The sequence below is a fragment of the Phyllostomus hastatus genome, unplaced genomic scaffold, assembly GCF_019186645.2.
Source record: "Phyllostomus hastatus isolate PE091 unplaced genomic scaffold, TTU_PhHast_1.1 phas_scaffold_78, whole genome shotgun sequence".
Classification (NCBI taxonomy): domain Eukaryota; kingdom Metazoa; phylum Chordata; class Mammalia; order Chiroptera; family Phyllostomidae; genus Phyllostomus; species Phyllostomus hastatus.
In genome coordinates this window covers 15,001,092-15,018,381 of record NW_025334041.1, presented here as the reverse complement: position 1 = coordinate 15,018,381, position 17,290 = coordinate 15,001,092, and the positions used below count along the sequence as shown (strand labels likewise).

Below are 17,290 nucleotides of genomic sequence, written 5' to 3'. Positions count from 1 at the left end.
TGATACATTGTAATAGTATAATCAATGAAATATATTTTTTAAAGATAAAATAAAAATGATACACTAAATGAAACATAATATGCTTTTAAAATATATAAATAAAGCTATTAACTCTGAAATTATGACACTTAAAAGTTAAAAGCAGCACTTCTATTTTGTAATTTTACTTTCCAAACATATGTATTAACATAGAATTATAAAGTCATTGAATTAAGTGAAAAGTGGGCAAAATCAGACAAACATACTAGTTGTCAAATATCTCTCCCCAAAGTAGGTCACTTAAAACTAACCATTTTAAAAAAGTCATTCTACTTAGTCTACATGAGAATTCACTGTTTGATCAAAAATAAAATTATGGGCCTTATAAATACATGTCTCTGGTGTGGGATGTTGATAATGGGGGAAAACGCGGCGGGTGAGGAGGTGGTCAGAGGGTCTACGGGAACTCTGTATTTTCCACTCCATTTTGCTATGAACCTAAAACTGCTCTTAAAACACAGGGACAACTTAATAATAGAATTGGTCAAAATACAATTCCAGAAATTTGGATTGTCGTTCAATAATAACAAGAGCATAAAAAGGAATACATGTTCTGAAAAATATAGAAGTTAAAGTAATTTTTTACCTTCCGAAAGAACACTTTCCATTAAAATATGAGCTGTGGATAGCTGTTAACTTTAACAAAAGAATGGCAGATCAGTGAAGCCTCAGAGAATCCTGAAATACATTCCAGATAACTCAAAGAAAAATTTTAATGTAAGTAATTAAAAATGTTCTAAATTAATTTGGGGGGGAATAAAACAGATTTTAATTAACTTTTAAAATAGTTTTGGCTGTAAAGATAAAGACATTTTTCTGTTACAAGTAAGAGAAATGAATAAATGTAATCAATTGCTCCAATTTAATGTATTTGTATGTATAATTTTTGGTGACTCAGATATACAAACACACTAATGAGTTCACAGGGTTTAAGTGTTTATATTCCTTAATGATAAGGGGAGATGGAAAGAAAAAGTAAAAAATAGAAAGTTCTGCTTGGCTGCTTACATGGGAAAACCCCATTTACTCCTCTCTCTCTTGTCCCCAGATAGGCTAGAAGGGAGATAGGCAATAAATATGGAAGCAACCTAAGTGCCTATCAATGGATGAATCGATAAAGAAAAGGTGGTACATATACAATGGAGTATTATTCAGCCATAAAAAGAAGGAAATCCTATCATGTGTGTCAATGTGGATAGACCTTGAGGGAATTATGCTAAATGAAATAATTCAGAGAAAGATAAATTCCAAATGATCTCCCTTATATGTGGAATCTAAACAAACAAAAAAACAAACTCTTAGATACAGAGAACAGACTGGTGGTCTAGGGGTGGAGGCAATCAGGGGTAGGGGGTTGGGGTATGGGTAAAAGTGGTCCATAGGACGATAGGTACATACCACCAGTTATTAAAAAAAAGGTCCTGGGGATGTAATACACATGTACAACATGGCGACTATAGTTAATAAAACTGTATTTTATATTCAAAAGGTGCTAAGAGAGTAGATCTGCAAGTTCTCATCACAAGAGAAAAACACTGGTAACTAACTAAGTGTGGCAATGGATGTTGACAAGTCTTACTATAGTAATCATTTCTCAAAACATACAGGTATTGAATCATTCTGTTGTACACCGGGAACTAACATAATAAAAGAAAAAAGAGAAAAAAAGGGGAAGAAACCCAAGGAAAGAGAAAAAAGAGGCCAGTTGATTTCTTCTTTCCTAGCACTGCAATAACAAAGGAAATGGAAAAGGAGAAAAATAAAAAGATTATCCCTGAAAGTTCGTGTTTCCCTGGTCTTCCCCAATCTTAGTCATCACTGGCTTAAAGTTGCATATTCCGTGTTCCTACTGTGTGATATGCAGTTCAGGGTCTGGGAAGAAATCCCTCCTCCTGGGAGGTGTGGCTGGTAAGGGAGTAGTAGGGCAGGATTCAGGTGGAATAGGAAATGTACTTTAAAGTTCCACCAAATAAAGAAACTCTAATGTGTCTTCACACAGTCATAAACTAAACCTACACAGTCTGCAGGACACTGCATTAGAAATATTAAGAGATGAAAAGGTTTCTGTGGGTCACTCTGGTACCTATAAGCCCTTTAGCATTATTTCTGAAGAAAAACTACATAAATAAATTTTATTTTAATTCACATATAATTTATAAATAAATATAATACATATAATTTATATAAATAAATTTAAAATTTATGTATAACTTGAGGATTATTTATGTATTTAAGAACTATAACAAAGATATCTATCTTCCCCATAAGAAACCAGCATCAGCTAAGGGGCCCACAACAATAATAATGTGCTCAAGCAGGAATCAAGACCACAAAGATGGGAACAGAAAAGTTTTTAATCCCGCAAGGCAAGGTAACAATGAAAAATTCTGCTGCAAAAAGGAAGGCCAAGATTAGACTGAAGAAAGGGAGAACGCACCCTGTCTGCGGAAACCAGTAAAGGGGATTCGCCCTGCAGAGGCGTGGTGAGCAAGGCTCAGCTTACTCCGTATCTGCTTCCTGAACCTGACTTCTCCTTATCGTTCACTCTCTTCTAAATCCTCATCTGCGAGGTTTTCGTCACTATCTACAGGAGTTGCCCAAGTGCTGGAGTTGTGAAAGTCGAGTAAGTGTAGGGAATAGATGACAAGGAAGGTTACTTTCATGAGGATGTGGACGAAGACACAGAGCCACCCATCCAAGTGGTGGCCCGAATGTCATCTATAAAACATGTACCAAATTTTGCCATGTATAATGCGCACTTTTTTGCCCAAATTTTTTGGAAAAAATAAGGATGTGTAGTATACATGGGTAGTACTAATTCTGTATCTATATAAATGTTTTTAATGCTTTTATTTAAGCTTATGCACTGAAAGTGTCACTCTAGAAAGCAATAATGATATCTGTATGCAAAATAATACCCTGGAATATGATCATTGGTTTTGTTTCTAAATATAAGTAAATTTAAATTTGAAACAAAAGATTTTTTCCCCTGAAAATAAAAAAAAAACCTGACCCACGTTTTTGGGTCAAAAAGGTGGGTGTGCAGTATACACAAGAGCACATTATACACAGCAAAATACAGTGAGTATCTAATAGATATGATATACCTCAAGTAGTGTTTTCTCTTATTTTGGTAACATATTCCCATAAAACTATTTCTGGAAAATACCATCTACTTTGCTGCAGGGCACACACCTTACTCTGTTAAATGCATGCACGGGCACATCCACACACCTCTTCCTCTCACGCACATGCACAAACACAACTGAACTTCGATATTACATTTGTAGCTGCAGGGCCTATATTTTTTCCTCCTTATTCTCAATATGTCCACCTAAATAGCAAGAAAGAAAAGTGGGAAAGGTATTAAAATTCACGTTGCAGAGCCACTATGGCCACAATGACCCACATGATCTGGTTCATTGCCTCTGTGCCTATTTTTACCTATTTATGCCCTAGAGATCAGTTTTTTGTTTTGGCATAAATAGGTGAATAGTGGAGCATAATTTTCACTGAAGAAACAGAAGTATATGACTGTATGTTTCTTAAATAGTAGCATAATTTGCCTTGCTAATGGTAAACATAACCATCTTTTTTATGCCTTCCTAGAGGATTTTCAAGAATTGTCACACTACTTTAAAAAAAGAAAAGGATTCAAAATGATCATTGATCAAGTTGGAAAATTTCATCATCACTCTTTATTTGACGTACTAACTCCTAGATTCCCTGGGAAGAAACAATGATTCTCATCACCAACTTGCTATTTCACCATAAATAATCTCATTCTTCTCACTTTTGCATTTACCTATAGAGTCCAGAGGGACAAATAAGACCAAATACACCAAAAGGAGATACAATTTTCATCTGTTTATAAGAAGAAGAAAACAGAATTGATTTTGCTTTACTCCTAATCGATGTTTGTTCAGAACAAAGAAATGGCTTTTTGCTTCCCACTCTCTGGTTACCCTCTGAGAAAGGGGACAGTAATCTTCTTCCAACACTGATATTTGTCACTATAATAACTTCTGGGTAGAAGGGAAGTTATAAAGAAAATAACACATTAAATAAGAAATAATTTTAAGAGAAGGGGAGAAATAAGGAAGCATTGAAAAAGCACGGTGAGTAAAATTAACTTTCAATAGCATTTTTAAATAGTAAAATAAAACAGTCAAGAAGAAATATTAAAACTAACAATCTCGGAAGAAAATTAACTTCCAGAAAACAGAAATGCCTAGAGTAGCACCAATACCATAGCATCCTTGACAGGAAGACCTGAAGAAAATATTCAAGTCACTATTAGTCATTCTACTTCAATATGCAAGTTTCCCTGCTAGAAAGTTAAGTTGAGAAATCAGAAACATTAAGAAATATTTACAAGTTAATTGTGAATAGAAACCCAAAATGTATGAATGATTTTAAAATGTATTTTTCTACTTTTCTACTCTATTGGAATAGAATTTAAAAGCCAAGAATTACAATGTTTAAATAAATTTCCATTCATATATGTAACATAAGGAGCTCTCTTTGCTTTATTGCCTGTCACTCATGGGTAATAAATTAGAAGTTAAAAGTGACCCAATAGCTCTTTCTTCCATGGCACTATGGTACTATTTACTAAAGCCACAGTTACAGCACCGTAAGTACCAGGGAAAATGTGATAGAATCAATAATCCTCTAATGTAAAGAGTTTTTTTTATTTCTTACCATGTCTCTTCCACCTATGACCTCGTATTGACATGCTGGTTACTGCATTTCTTGATATTCTAGAGGCAGTTGGTGTAATTTCAACTTGAATACACCTTGTACCTTCCTTACTAGATTTCATGGCACCATGAGGCAGTGAAGCCTTTATTGCATTAGCAACCTAAGAAGGAAGCATATAGTTTAAGATTGGTATTTTAAAATGTATTATTATACCCTTAGATAAAACAAGATGTTAAATTTTAACATGCTTTTAAAAAAGAATACTTTCTCTCAGGTATTGCATAAGATGGAGCATAAATCCTCTGGAATAAAAAGTAAGAGTTCAGAAGAAAACTTTTAGTTAAATATAATATGTAAGTGATGAAAATAAAAAATTTCAAAGTATTGAATTATGTTTCCCAATGCCTAATGGTAACTAATAAATGTTGCCCTAGCATGTTAGAGAGAACATCCTCACAAGTTAAAAAGACTATTATCAGGTATCTAAGAAGTTAACCAAATGAAATTTTCAGATTTTATACTGCATATTCTTTTCAAGTATAACATTTTCCTAGTATAACAGGAGCATGAATCATGGAGTATCAATAACATATTAAATGTACTATGAATGGCTACACCACAATTTGTAGTTTTAATTTAAGAATTTTTAAATTAAAACTTTGCATAAATAAGTAAGGCACTTACCAGTAATGGTTCTGGATATAATTCTAACTGGGCTCTGTATATAATATCATCCAATGCTTTTTGAGCTAGATCCCATTCTCCATTATAGCTATAAAATTAAATAAAGTGTAATTATTTTAAATTAATTCTATGTAATTGAAAAATACAATGAGAAACAACAGTATCTTTACTGAGGAAAATAATAGTTCAAATTAGCATATTGCTTAGCATTCCACTCTCCTTAAAAACATATTTTTAAATCTTTGAAACCCTTTCAACTGTATTTGAAAGAAGCCTATCATAGGAAATAAAATTTTACAGATGTACATTTTTTTTTCTCTAAAGAACATTTCTATTTATGGAGCAGATATGAAAAAAGCCAGGCAATCTCAAAGCATTTTACACTTTCAAATCAAGTCAGAGCATAATACATTATATACCTTAGAATAAAGTTCAGAACACTTTATGGTCAAACTATTCTATAATTGCCATGGTTTTTAATGAGGATCTACAACTAATGTGGCTTTCATTATACCAAGTAATTACTTCTTTGCATTTTGATAGTCATTTGGAAGTACATGTGATGTTTGTTGCAATATCAGCGATATATTGGGGGGGGGGGGGGAGTGTGTGTAAGTATAATTTTCAAAGATATAGCCAAACTCTAACTAAAAATTGGCTAAGTGACAAAAACAGACACAGAAATAATGGCTTGGTCGTCTAGCAACAAAATCAAGAAGTGTGAATCACATCAAGAGTGCGAGCAGGGCCTAACAAATGGAAAGAGCATTGCTACCATCCTAAAAACAAGATAAATCTACAAAAACAAATTTTGAAACCTAAGGGCAGGCAGGTGTCCCTAAGGAGAGAGAGAGACCACAATGCAAGCAAGTAATAAAAATTTGGCTAAACTTTTTAACAAATTGCTGAAAGCCAAGTGTCAGTTAGCCGTGAGAGCACAGTATGTCTGGGAGCAGATACATGGGGAGTTCACTCCCTCTCACAAGCTCTCCTCCACAAATCTCCTTGAAGCGCCTACAAGAAAAGTGGGGAGCAAGATAGGGGACCAAAGAATGTTGCCCTTGGTACGTGTGGCCTGTATGTGAAGAGTGGCCACCGAGCAGGAAAAGACATGAAGATCCGGCCCGACCCCTTTCTCACATGAAAGAAAAATTTTAAAGCCCTTGGGGAAAGAGGAGAAAAATACTTTCATTCTAAGGGCAAAAGTTAAAAACAACAGTGGCTGAGGTTAAAAAAAAAAGCGGGGGGACCTCTATCTGTGAGGAGAGGATCAGGACACTGTCCTATGCTGAGACCAGTAGAGGTCTCACCACTGGAGGCGGAGCAGGCCAATGAGGAACAGGAACTCCTCCCCATCCCCACCTCAGGTAGGGACCTAGGGCCTGCTTGGGACTGAGGCTGGGCCAGGACAACAGACAACACCACTCCCCGCTTCCCCCAAACACCAGGAAGAAACAAACAGTAGCCTCTACTCCTAGAGGAGGAACAAGAACATTGAGAGAGACCTTCTCCAAAATGCTGAAAGCTAAGGATGGAGCAAGTATGTTGAGAAAAACAAGCCAGCAGTCCAGCTCCTCGCACCCTAAGTGCCAGGTAACATGAGAGAAATATGAAGTAGGTGGTGCCATGAAGGTAACCATAGCAACAACCAAATCCAACCCCAACCACTCCTGCCTATAGTAGTAACTCACTAACAGCCAAGAAGAAAAGAGTCACACTCATTTCCAGCTATAAATAATATTTACCTCAGTCTCCAATGTCCTACGCATGAACAAAATGATCAATCAAATGTTACAAGGCACACAAAAAGCAAGAAGAGAACAATCCACTGTCAAGAGACAAAAAACAATAGAACCAAATTAAGAGATGACTCAACTATTATAGTTGCCCAGGAAATTAAAATAACTATGATTACCATATTAAAGGCTTTAGTGGAAAACATGGACAACATATGAACACATGGAAGTATCAGCAGAGAGATGGGAACTATAACAAAGAGTCGAATAAAAAGTCTGGAAGTAAAACACACTAACAGAGATGAAGAACACCTTCAGTGGACTCGTTAGTAGACTCAACATAGTGAAGGAAGATAGATCAATGAACATAAAGATAGATGAACAGAATTACTCAACCTGAAACACAAAGCAAAAAGAGAGAGAGAATAAAATATATCAGAGCATCCAAGACTGTGGGACAATATTAATGGTATATCAAAAGGGTCAACAGACTTTTACTTAAAGGGCTAGATAATGAGTATCTCTGGCTTGTGGGCCATATAGCCTCTATTGCAACTACTCAGTTCTGTCACTATAACATGAAAGCAGCAATAGACAATATAAAAACTAATGGATGTGACTGTGTTTCAACAAAACATTTTTAAAAAACAGGTAGCAGATCAGATTTGGCGCAAAGATCATAAATTCTGCCTTTAGTCAAGAAGTTTATAATCTACTAGGAAAAATTAAAGTATCAAGTGAATATAATACAAAATATATAGTAAGGTATATACAGTAAGAGAATTGCCAAGTAAAAGATATGGCTCAAAGAAAAATACTAGTATCTAAGGCAATTAGATACTAGTTGGAAATTAATAGATCCAATAGTAAATTAATAATTAATTAAAATAGTAAATTAATAATAAATTATTCATGATCAAGAGAGTTACAAAGTAAAAGAGAGGGTTCAACGGAAAATACTGGTATCTAAGGCATTAAGCTGAGCATCAGTATTAGACATTAATAATAAATTAATAATAAATTATTCATGACTAAAGAGGTTAAAATGTTTTTCAAGAGTTAAAACTTCTGGAATGGAAACAAATATTTATTGAGGGAAAAAGTTATTTGGAAATTTTAGCAAAAAAAAGGCAATAAAGAAGGGAATGGTGAGTATATTTAGGTGTTTCATTCTGTCCTTAAATTAAAAAAGAAATGAAGTGCTTCAGCTGGATACAATTCTTCAGAACATTAAATAATGTATTTAAAATAATAAAACTGTTATCAAGATCTTGACTGATACTCTTTCACAAAAATATGCCAATCGTTTATCTATTGAGATTAGCATATAGGAACAATAAAATAACAAACTATGATTTTCAAGAAAGATCAAGTGTTTCCTTTGTATCTGAAATAAACTTACAAGGCAAAATAAATCCCTGTCAACATCTGCACCATGAATCCTGAGGAAACCGGTATCCTGCTGCTTATGCCTTTGTATTTTCTTACGTGTTGTCGGGGATATCCACACACAGAGATTCTAGAAAAGCCAAAATGAATACATTCGTAACATCAGTAAAAAATTTAGGTAATTTATTTTTAACATTTATAAGCCAACAGTATACTAAATATGCTCTTTTCTCTACACAAACCTAATAGCTATGAAACGAAGAATCTTTCCAAACAGAACATTTGTCTGTAGTATTTTCCTGAGCAAATTAGACTGGGGAAAAATATATAAAGTTAGAGGGATGTTCATACATATTAAGTGAACTGGATTCTCAAGAGTTGATTCACTAATTTTGACCAATTCAGTTATTAATAATTTTTGGTCACTATAAAACCTATTACATGGAACTCAGCATTTTTTATCAAAATGGATTTGTGGTATGATTCTCTGTTCTTGACAAAGTTCTTGAAGCAAAGTGCGGCTCCAAAAAATACTCTAAAATTAGACTAAAAAATCATATAGTACACACCTTAATAAACTAAAAATAGATTGAAATGTCTAATGTTAAAAACTGTAAGAGATATAAAATATAAGCAAATAGTTACAATTCTTTGAATGCCTAAACATGATAACAAAGGTAGGATCCTAAAGAAAAATCAACAGATTTTTACCAAATTTTTCAAAAGAAACTATCTTTAAAATATTAAAATGTAAAGAAATAATTACCCTTATACTTCCTGACCTCCAGGAATGTGAAAAATAAATGCTGGCTGCTTTTTTAAAAAAAGGTATGTATTATAGTGAAGAATATTTAAGGGGTACCAGAGGAATGCTTATTATAGTGAATAGGAAGCCACCTCAAGTCCAAAAAGGGGACCAGTTATAAATCAGTCAGGCAATACTATGAGACAATTAAACATGACATTTTTGAAAATCTATTTAAATGACAGGAAAAAATACTGTACAGATGCAGCCTAATCTGATTTTATAATTAACAAACAGGTGAATGGCATGTGTCACTGGAAGAAGATCATGTACAAAGTCATAGAGTTACCTCTGAGCTATGGGATTATAAGTGTACTTTCTTCTTCATATTTATATTTATTTTCTAAATTGTTCTATGATCAATATGCATTGCTTTTCAAATAAAGAGTAAGTTTCTATTTTATTAAAATGGAAAAAATAGCTGTTTTCTCATAATATGTTATGGTTGATATAATACAACCATCACGTATTATAGTACTAGTGAGTAAATTATAATTATTTACCTCCTGCCTACATGCAATTACTAACAGGAACTTAAAATTCCCTGTACACAAGGAATCTAAGCCTTTACTTAAACATTCCCAAGTACACCACAGATCATTCTAAAAATATCCCCCTGAGAATATCATTAATTCAAAGCTACTTTAAAGACTAAATATAAATTTATTTGATATTGAGAGGATCTTAAAACTCTTTAGAACCAAGATTAAAGGGAGCAGGGATACATACGGACTGAAAGTTTCTAGCCCCCTCAAAGTCATGCTGAAGCCCTAGTCCCCCAATATGGTAGTATTTGGAGATGGGGCCCTTGGGGATAACTAGGGTTAGATAAAGTCATTAATGGGGGGTCCCCACAATGGGGTCAGTGCCCTCAGAAGAAGAGGAAGACAGAGCAGAGGCCCAGCTCTGCCACGGGGAGGCAAGTGAGAGGCAGTAGCCTCACAGCCAGGAAGACGGCCTTCGCCAGGAACTGAACCTGCTGGCACCTTGACAGTGGACCTGCCAGGCTCCGCAACCATCAGAAATTAAATGTCGATCATTAAGCCACTCAATCCATGGTATTTTATTATGGCAGCCTGAGAAGACCAAGCTGAGAAAAATTTGCTCTTCGTGAAATAAAACCAACTCAATGGTTGTTTGCTATTACAAAAACATCTATCCAAACCTTACTCTTATTACCTAAAGACGCAAACTTAGAATCATTTTATTTTCTTACACCTTACACCTTTATGACAGGGATGGTAGTAAATAACAGAACTAATATATAAAAGATAAAATTTCCAATTTATTTATTCATTCAGTAAATCCTTATCAAAAGTTTATATTGTGTCACACACTAGGGATACGGATGAAGGTGTAGCAGCTACAGGGATTCACAGTGTAATCATGGAGACAATAGTAAACAAATATTTGCAATGAACAAGTTACAGAGGTAACAACAGGAGTGGAAAACACTAGTGGAAGTAGAAGGTCAGAGAAGGCTTCCCAGAAAGGGATTCCTTTGAACTGAGCCTTAAAGAAAAAGGGATGAAATACCATGGCATCAAGGAGACAGGGGAAATCTGAGGAGGACAGAATGCTAAGGCACTAGAAAATAGCAGAGAAGCGAGCTAGGGGGTCAGATCACAGAGTATCTCATAACCTGCTAGACTTTTTCATGTAGGAAATGAGAAGCAACTAAAAGTTTTTGTTTTGTTGTTTTAAGCAGGGGAGTGACATGACCAGATTGTTGGTTTGATTATATCTGTCGTTCAGGTTATATTGGAAGAGTTCACTGAAACGGGAGAGGGGAGTGTGAAAATGTCCCATGAGGGAGACGAAGTGAGCTGAACTAAAGGAGCAATTGTGGGGAGAAGGACTAAGGGTGGAACTGGAGTCACATCTAGGAGTAGAATCTGGAGGGTGGGCACTAAAGGAATAATAGGAGTGTAGAATTATCCCTACACTGGTGTGGATAGTGGTCTGGATGGCAGTGTCATTAAATAAACTTGAACAAGCAAAACATACTGTTTTAGAAGGTGCTAAGTTTCAGAAATATGACAGAGATGTCTCTATTTATCTGTATCTGCATTCCCGGGTCCTATCATCTAGGACACTGCTTCGGAGTAGAGACTGGGCTTTGCGGTCTATTTGAAGTTCAAAAGGTGAAAGCTGTGGCATCAAGTTCTCACCTAAACCAGTGTTTCTGAAGTGTTGGCCCTTGTTCTCACTTTCGTCCGTAACAAAGTTTTACTGGACCACAGTGAAATGAGGAGCAAAGAAAGCCAAACATCCCATTTTTCATGTATAAACTATTCTCCTTCCCTTCCACTCTCCCTGCTTTTTTGGTGTTAATATAGTCTCTGTTCTGTTAAATAATGTTGATGATATGTATTTATAGATAATCACTATTTTATTATAGAAAAAATAAAAAGTTGGCAATACTATATAGATACACCATCCACTCCAGCCTTTTTTGAAATTTTACAGATCTTGTGAAATTCAAAAGTCTGGGCACCTGTGACTTTAAAGGATATAAAACAAGAAACATACTGGAAAGACTCGGTAAGTAGGAGAGGTGGCACATTGGTATCATCTTCCAAAATCTAAGAAATCTAATTATGCTAATCCAAGAATCACCTGAAAAACTCCCCACTTCTCTAACAAGCCCCTTGCCTTATTACCTCCCTTCTCGCTCTGGTTCCGCAAAGTTCTTTGTTATTCAGTACTAATTTCTGCTTTTTTGTTTGTTTTGTTTTTCCTGAACCCGGAGTATTGCTTTATATACCCTCCTTCTTACTAACTTTTCAAAGTTGCATTTTCTAAATAAGTTCCCCAAATCTAAATTATTCTACAAATTTCTTAATTCTCTATTTTCCCTATGTACTTGAATTAACAAAGGCATTTGATGTCTTTTGGGGGTTTTTTGTGTGTTTTTTTAAAGGTAACATGTTCATCACAGCAAATTTAGAAAAGGACATAAAAATCACACAGGGAAAAATTAAAATAAATCATAATTCCACCAATCAGACATAATTATTGTTGACATTTTGGTCATATTCAGTCAATGAGTAAATCATAGCATATATAATCTATTACTAAATACCTTTTTAAATTAGAACTTCTAAATGTTTGCATAATATACCTAAGGACTATTATAATTATAATTTACTTAACCAACCTATTGTCTCAATTTTTTTAAATAAGGTAAGTTGGAACACCAGTATCTCTTACTTATTTCTAGGTACCGAATTAGAGCACAAAAAAATAAATAATTTTTTTAAACAGCAAACAAAACAGAATCCAACCACGTGCTAAAAACTGAAAGGTCCTAACAGTTCCATCCTTTTAATTACATAGTACAATCTTTTTCTGATTAAATATTCCATTGAGATGCTATTCAACTTTACCCTTTTCATTGTGTTTTTCTGTTACTATAATTAATAAAGAACTTTCTATGTGTTGACTAGGCTGAACTTCAGATTAACTTATTTAATGATTTAAACAAATGATTAAACAAAACAAAAATAACATATGTTATTGTTAGCAATCCTAGTTTCATATATTTTGATATTAAAAACATTTAAATTTTAATTTACCTTGAAGAAATTTGACACAATGATTGAAGAGAAACACTGGGCATATAGGTTAAGGCAGCATTGTAACACAACAAAAGGAATGTCAACACTTCGAACCTAAAGATAAACCAAAAGAATAGTTACAAATCCATAGAATTCAATGTCAAACATAATTAAATTAAGCAGGCATTGGGAAGAGATATTAGTTACAGAACAGACCTGTACAAAATAATCACAATAATAGTACAAAAGCTAAAAGGAAAAAAAAAGACTTCCCAAGTAGAGTCATATACAAATTATCTTAAAAATATGTTGTTTCCAATGACATCTAAAGCAAAGTTTAAGTGGAAAATCAGGAAGATGTATGTTTTGTTTAATAAAATCACTCAAAACTTTAAAAAATTGTTATACACAGGTCATTAAACATCATTTACAAATCTACTGAAATAATTTTTTGACCAGTGTGGGAGTACACTGCTTATGTCCCCACCATGCACCTGTTCTGTGCGGTCAGCATCTCCCGCTGGGGGTGAGGCCCGCTGTACACGACCTTTGACAAGCCGTGCTGGGACAGCGCGCTCTCCGTCAGAGCCATGGAGCCAATGCTGGAAGGCTAAAGAAAAGACACTTGAATAAGTAAGGAAAAGAAAGTTCTGTTGGAAACGTGCTATTTAGAATACATATACCACTAAGAATGATTGCCATGAACATCATATATCTTAAAAATATTCAGACTACTAAATTTTCTGCCCAAAGACTTAATAAATATGTAAAAATCAAACTATTGTATAACAGAAATAATCATTTAACTTAAAAAATTCTACCATGGAAATACATAACTGCTACAAAAAAAAGTACTGTTCTTATTCATCAGAAGGAGAGAAAAAATATTTCAAAATGAAGACTTTGAATAGATCACTTACAATCAGATTTTAGTTTAAAGTTAAATGATTTTGATTTCTCATTTCAAATTTGGTCAGCAAATACTTTATTTGGTGCTTTATACTCAAAGTACTAATAAATTGATCAAAATGTTTGCCTCAATAACCAGGCTCTAATTTATAGCAGCTTCAAATCTTAGAAATAATAAACGTACTTGGATAAAATGTGACTTACTTCATGATATACAGATGGTTTGGATAAAGATGGAATCGTAAAACTCAATACTTTGCTATGTCCCTGTTTGTCAACTATTTCCTAAAAAAAGTAAAAGAAAGTACATTAAAATATATAATTTTACACATAAATTTATAAGCTAAATTTAAATTATTATTCTAAAAAATGACCTGAAAAAAATTTTAAATAACTAAAGCCTTAAATTATGGTAACCTATCATCAATTATTCAGAAACACCTGCAGTTAACCTTCTTCTTTTAAAATATAAGTAACATACAGTCTTAAGGATGACTGAAATACTGATGTAGTATCTTAATAATCATTAATTTTTCTCATGCAGGAAGTTACACTTTTTAATCAATTAACACACTTAAGTAAAAGCCCTTAATTTTTTTCCACTTTGAAAAAGCAGAAATCTAAGTATATAGAATACCATACTTATTAATATAAAAACACTAGTAGTAATTCACACTATATGTTATGTCAATCAAGTGAATTCTGGAAACAGTCCAGATTTTATAGAATTATTAGTGGTAGATGTTAGACTAAATCTTTTCTCCTAAACTTTTTATTAAGATCACGTACAATTTATAGACAATAGATTTTAAGTTTTAAAAAATTTAAAATTCAACAGTATTTCCAGATACTTCTATACAAAATTGGTCTAATTTCCAGTCTTCAGTCAATCCCTAAGAATTTATTTACATAATTATATGTACACCTGTATAGCCCTCAACCTCCATAGAGTTGTTTTTGGACGAATGAGCTGAGTCATTTGATGTACATAGAACAAACACAGCTTTACAAAAATGAAAAGTAGTTGCTGTTAAGTATTTGCTTTTGCTGAAAAGGTTATGTATTTGCTCTTGCCAAAAAACATCTTGTTAGCCATGTTAAATACAAACCAAATTATAAACCCCTAGAAGAAGAGCCTCAATGCATCCACTGCTGTGCACATTTCTGCTGGCTGAGACAGAAAGGTAGCACCAAATCAGTTCTGGAAGAAACTGCAGCGTAAACTGAAGTAACTGCTCCTCTCCACTGCGATAGAATTCAAAGAGCTGGTGACAGACAGGTTCTAGCAACTGGAAGAAGAGTGAAATGTTAATTCAAGGGTTGAATTGTATTTGAATGATGCTGATACATAAAATATAAAAGTTTTTCCCTGATTGGTAATTACTGAAATATACAAATGTGCTTCCATTTTTTGGAAGCAAAACTACTCATTGCTAAGCTACTTTGTAAAACTGAATTCTAGTGGAAGGCCAAATCAAAACTAGTATATATGGAAACACTTCATAAACTTTAAAATATTTTATAGCTCTAAGGTCATATTGTTACTAAAATCATACCTTTTTAACTTCTTTAAATACCTAGGTTGTAAGAGCTTCTTCCTTAATACCCTCAATATCCTTTCTTCCTGATTAAAAAAGGCTACAGGGTTGAAGAAATTAAAATGGGAATCCCAGCTAGTTACTGTCACCTCCTAGGTTTAAGAATAGGCAGCATCTGACAACAATGGCTGGTGCATGAAGCAGCTGAATAGTCATACAGCCTCTAAATCTAGATTTCTATTGTAACCACAGTTTGTTGCTACTGGATAATCTAAACATTGCTGTCACTTTGTTTTAAGTATGATTTAAAGGTTATCTATAACCTTCCCTCTCCCACCACACTCCCAGCATTACCCAGTTAATAGGGTGATTTTTATAGTAGACATTTCACAATCAGAAAGTCAAGATAAATACCCTTATAGGTAAGCGTTATCTTACAGCATATGCAGTGATCATACGCAGTCACAAGCAAACATGTCAAGAGATTCACAGAGTATTCACTTTTCAAACCATCAGGCAATATTTTAAGTCAACTTACTAAACAGATTTTCTAATAATAATTGTAATGAACAGAACTAACTTATAGTAGATGTTTTGATTTCAAGTAAGTTAAATATATAAAGTAAATTGGGTGTTATAAAAGTATGATCTGTATAAGGTACAGCAGCAGTTCCACTTCAGTAAACACTGAAGTGACGTGAGTGGCATGTCTGTCCTTGAAAACTGGTCTTGCACCACGCTGTGAGAAACGGTGCTGGGGGCCATCAGAGCTGTATTCACTATCAATCTGAATGAAATGAAGGCTATGACCCAAACTAGCTCGTCAGAAATCTACCTTACAAACTCTGTCCAAAGTAGCCTGGTTAAAACATACTTCATCAGAGGAATAATGTTTAAATCTGTCCAAAATATGAAGCACAAAATGAATAAACAAGACTTGTTTAATAAAGCACCTAGTCAGACTTACTCTGGTGAAATAATTTTCAACTAAACTTGGAAAACTTCCCAAACACATTAAAAACTAAAACCCTTCAAGGAAACACCTTACAAACACTATACAAATTAAGAAGCTTGGAGGAAGAGGGGAGAGCAAAATATGGTTATTCTGGTCAGTTATTCCAGGTAACATTTTTGGCTTATCCCTAATCTTTCTTTCGGCACCTGAAGTTCAGGATGCGCTTTATAGCACACTCAGCAGAAGCAGGGTTATTCCTGAGCCCCTCCGTGAAAGGGGAACTACTCAAACAACCAGAGACTCTGGTGTTGATAGCTCTATCCCAAGACGCAGTAGGTTCGTACAGGAGTGGACTCCGGAATAGAAGTTATTTTACCACTGAACAGTACAGTTAGTGCTGTTAGAGCCTGTCGTGTCTTCTACCAAAATCAAGTACCGAAGAAAACCATACCTCATACCCCTCCCCACCGCCTCCCCTCTACCCCACCTCCTTCCATTCCAACGACACTGCCCCAGCTCAGGTTCTCCACCGCTCCCTCCCAGGCTATTTTCATAGCTTCCTAGTCTCTTGTTTTCAGTTTGTCCATCCTCCAAATCTATCCTCCACAGTCACCTTCCTACAAGAATAATATAATCAAGTCATCCCTCCAGTGCAAAAAAACCCCCCAAAAAACCTAAACTGCTTATGACAGCTTTCACAATCCACCGTGGTTGAAAACAAAACCTACCTTTCCAGCTTCAGTTCCTACAAGTCTTATCCTCTCCTGTTAACTATTCATTGGCTTATCTGCTTTCTTCCCCAAATGCCATGCCTTTTTATTTCCTATGCTATTTCCAATCCTTTTTTATTTCCACTATGAATGGTGGGGTTTATAATCACCAGACTCTGGAATATAGATCATCTTGTCACCTTCAAACTAAATTTGCTATCTGAAAAAAGAAAAGGAGATGGAGACAAGAGAAAAGAAAGG

General features: G+C 34.4%; 1 protein-coding gene across 3 annotated transcripts in view; it reads right to left on the bottom strand.

Moving 5' to 3' along the window:
• FAM126A (family with sequence similarity 126 member A) overlaps nt 1–17,290 on the bottom strand; it is a 60,517-nt gene that overhangs the window by 14,760 nt on the left and 28,467 nt on the right. For all 3 annotated transcript variants that reach the window (XM_045828192.1, XM_045828191.1, XM_045828193.1), the window contains 7 exons: nt 14,936–15,115; nt 14,031–14,111; nt 13,412–13,527; nt 12,936–13,031; nt 8,566–8,682; nt 5,428–5,515; nt 4,744–4,903 (listed from right to left, as the gene is read on the bottom strand). In XM_045828192.1, coding sequence (XP_045684148.1) covers nt 4,744–4,903; nt 5,428–5,515; nt 8,566–8,682; nt 12,936–13,031; nt 13,412–13,527; nt 14,031–14,111; nt 14,936–15,115 — 838 coding nt within the window. The remainder of the gene's footprint in view (nt 1–4,743; nt 4,904–5,427; nt 5,516–8,565; nt 8,683–12,935; nt 13,032–13,411; nt 13,528–14,030; nt 14,112–14,935; nt 15,116–17,290) is intronic.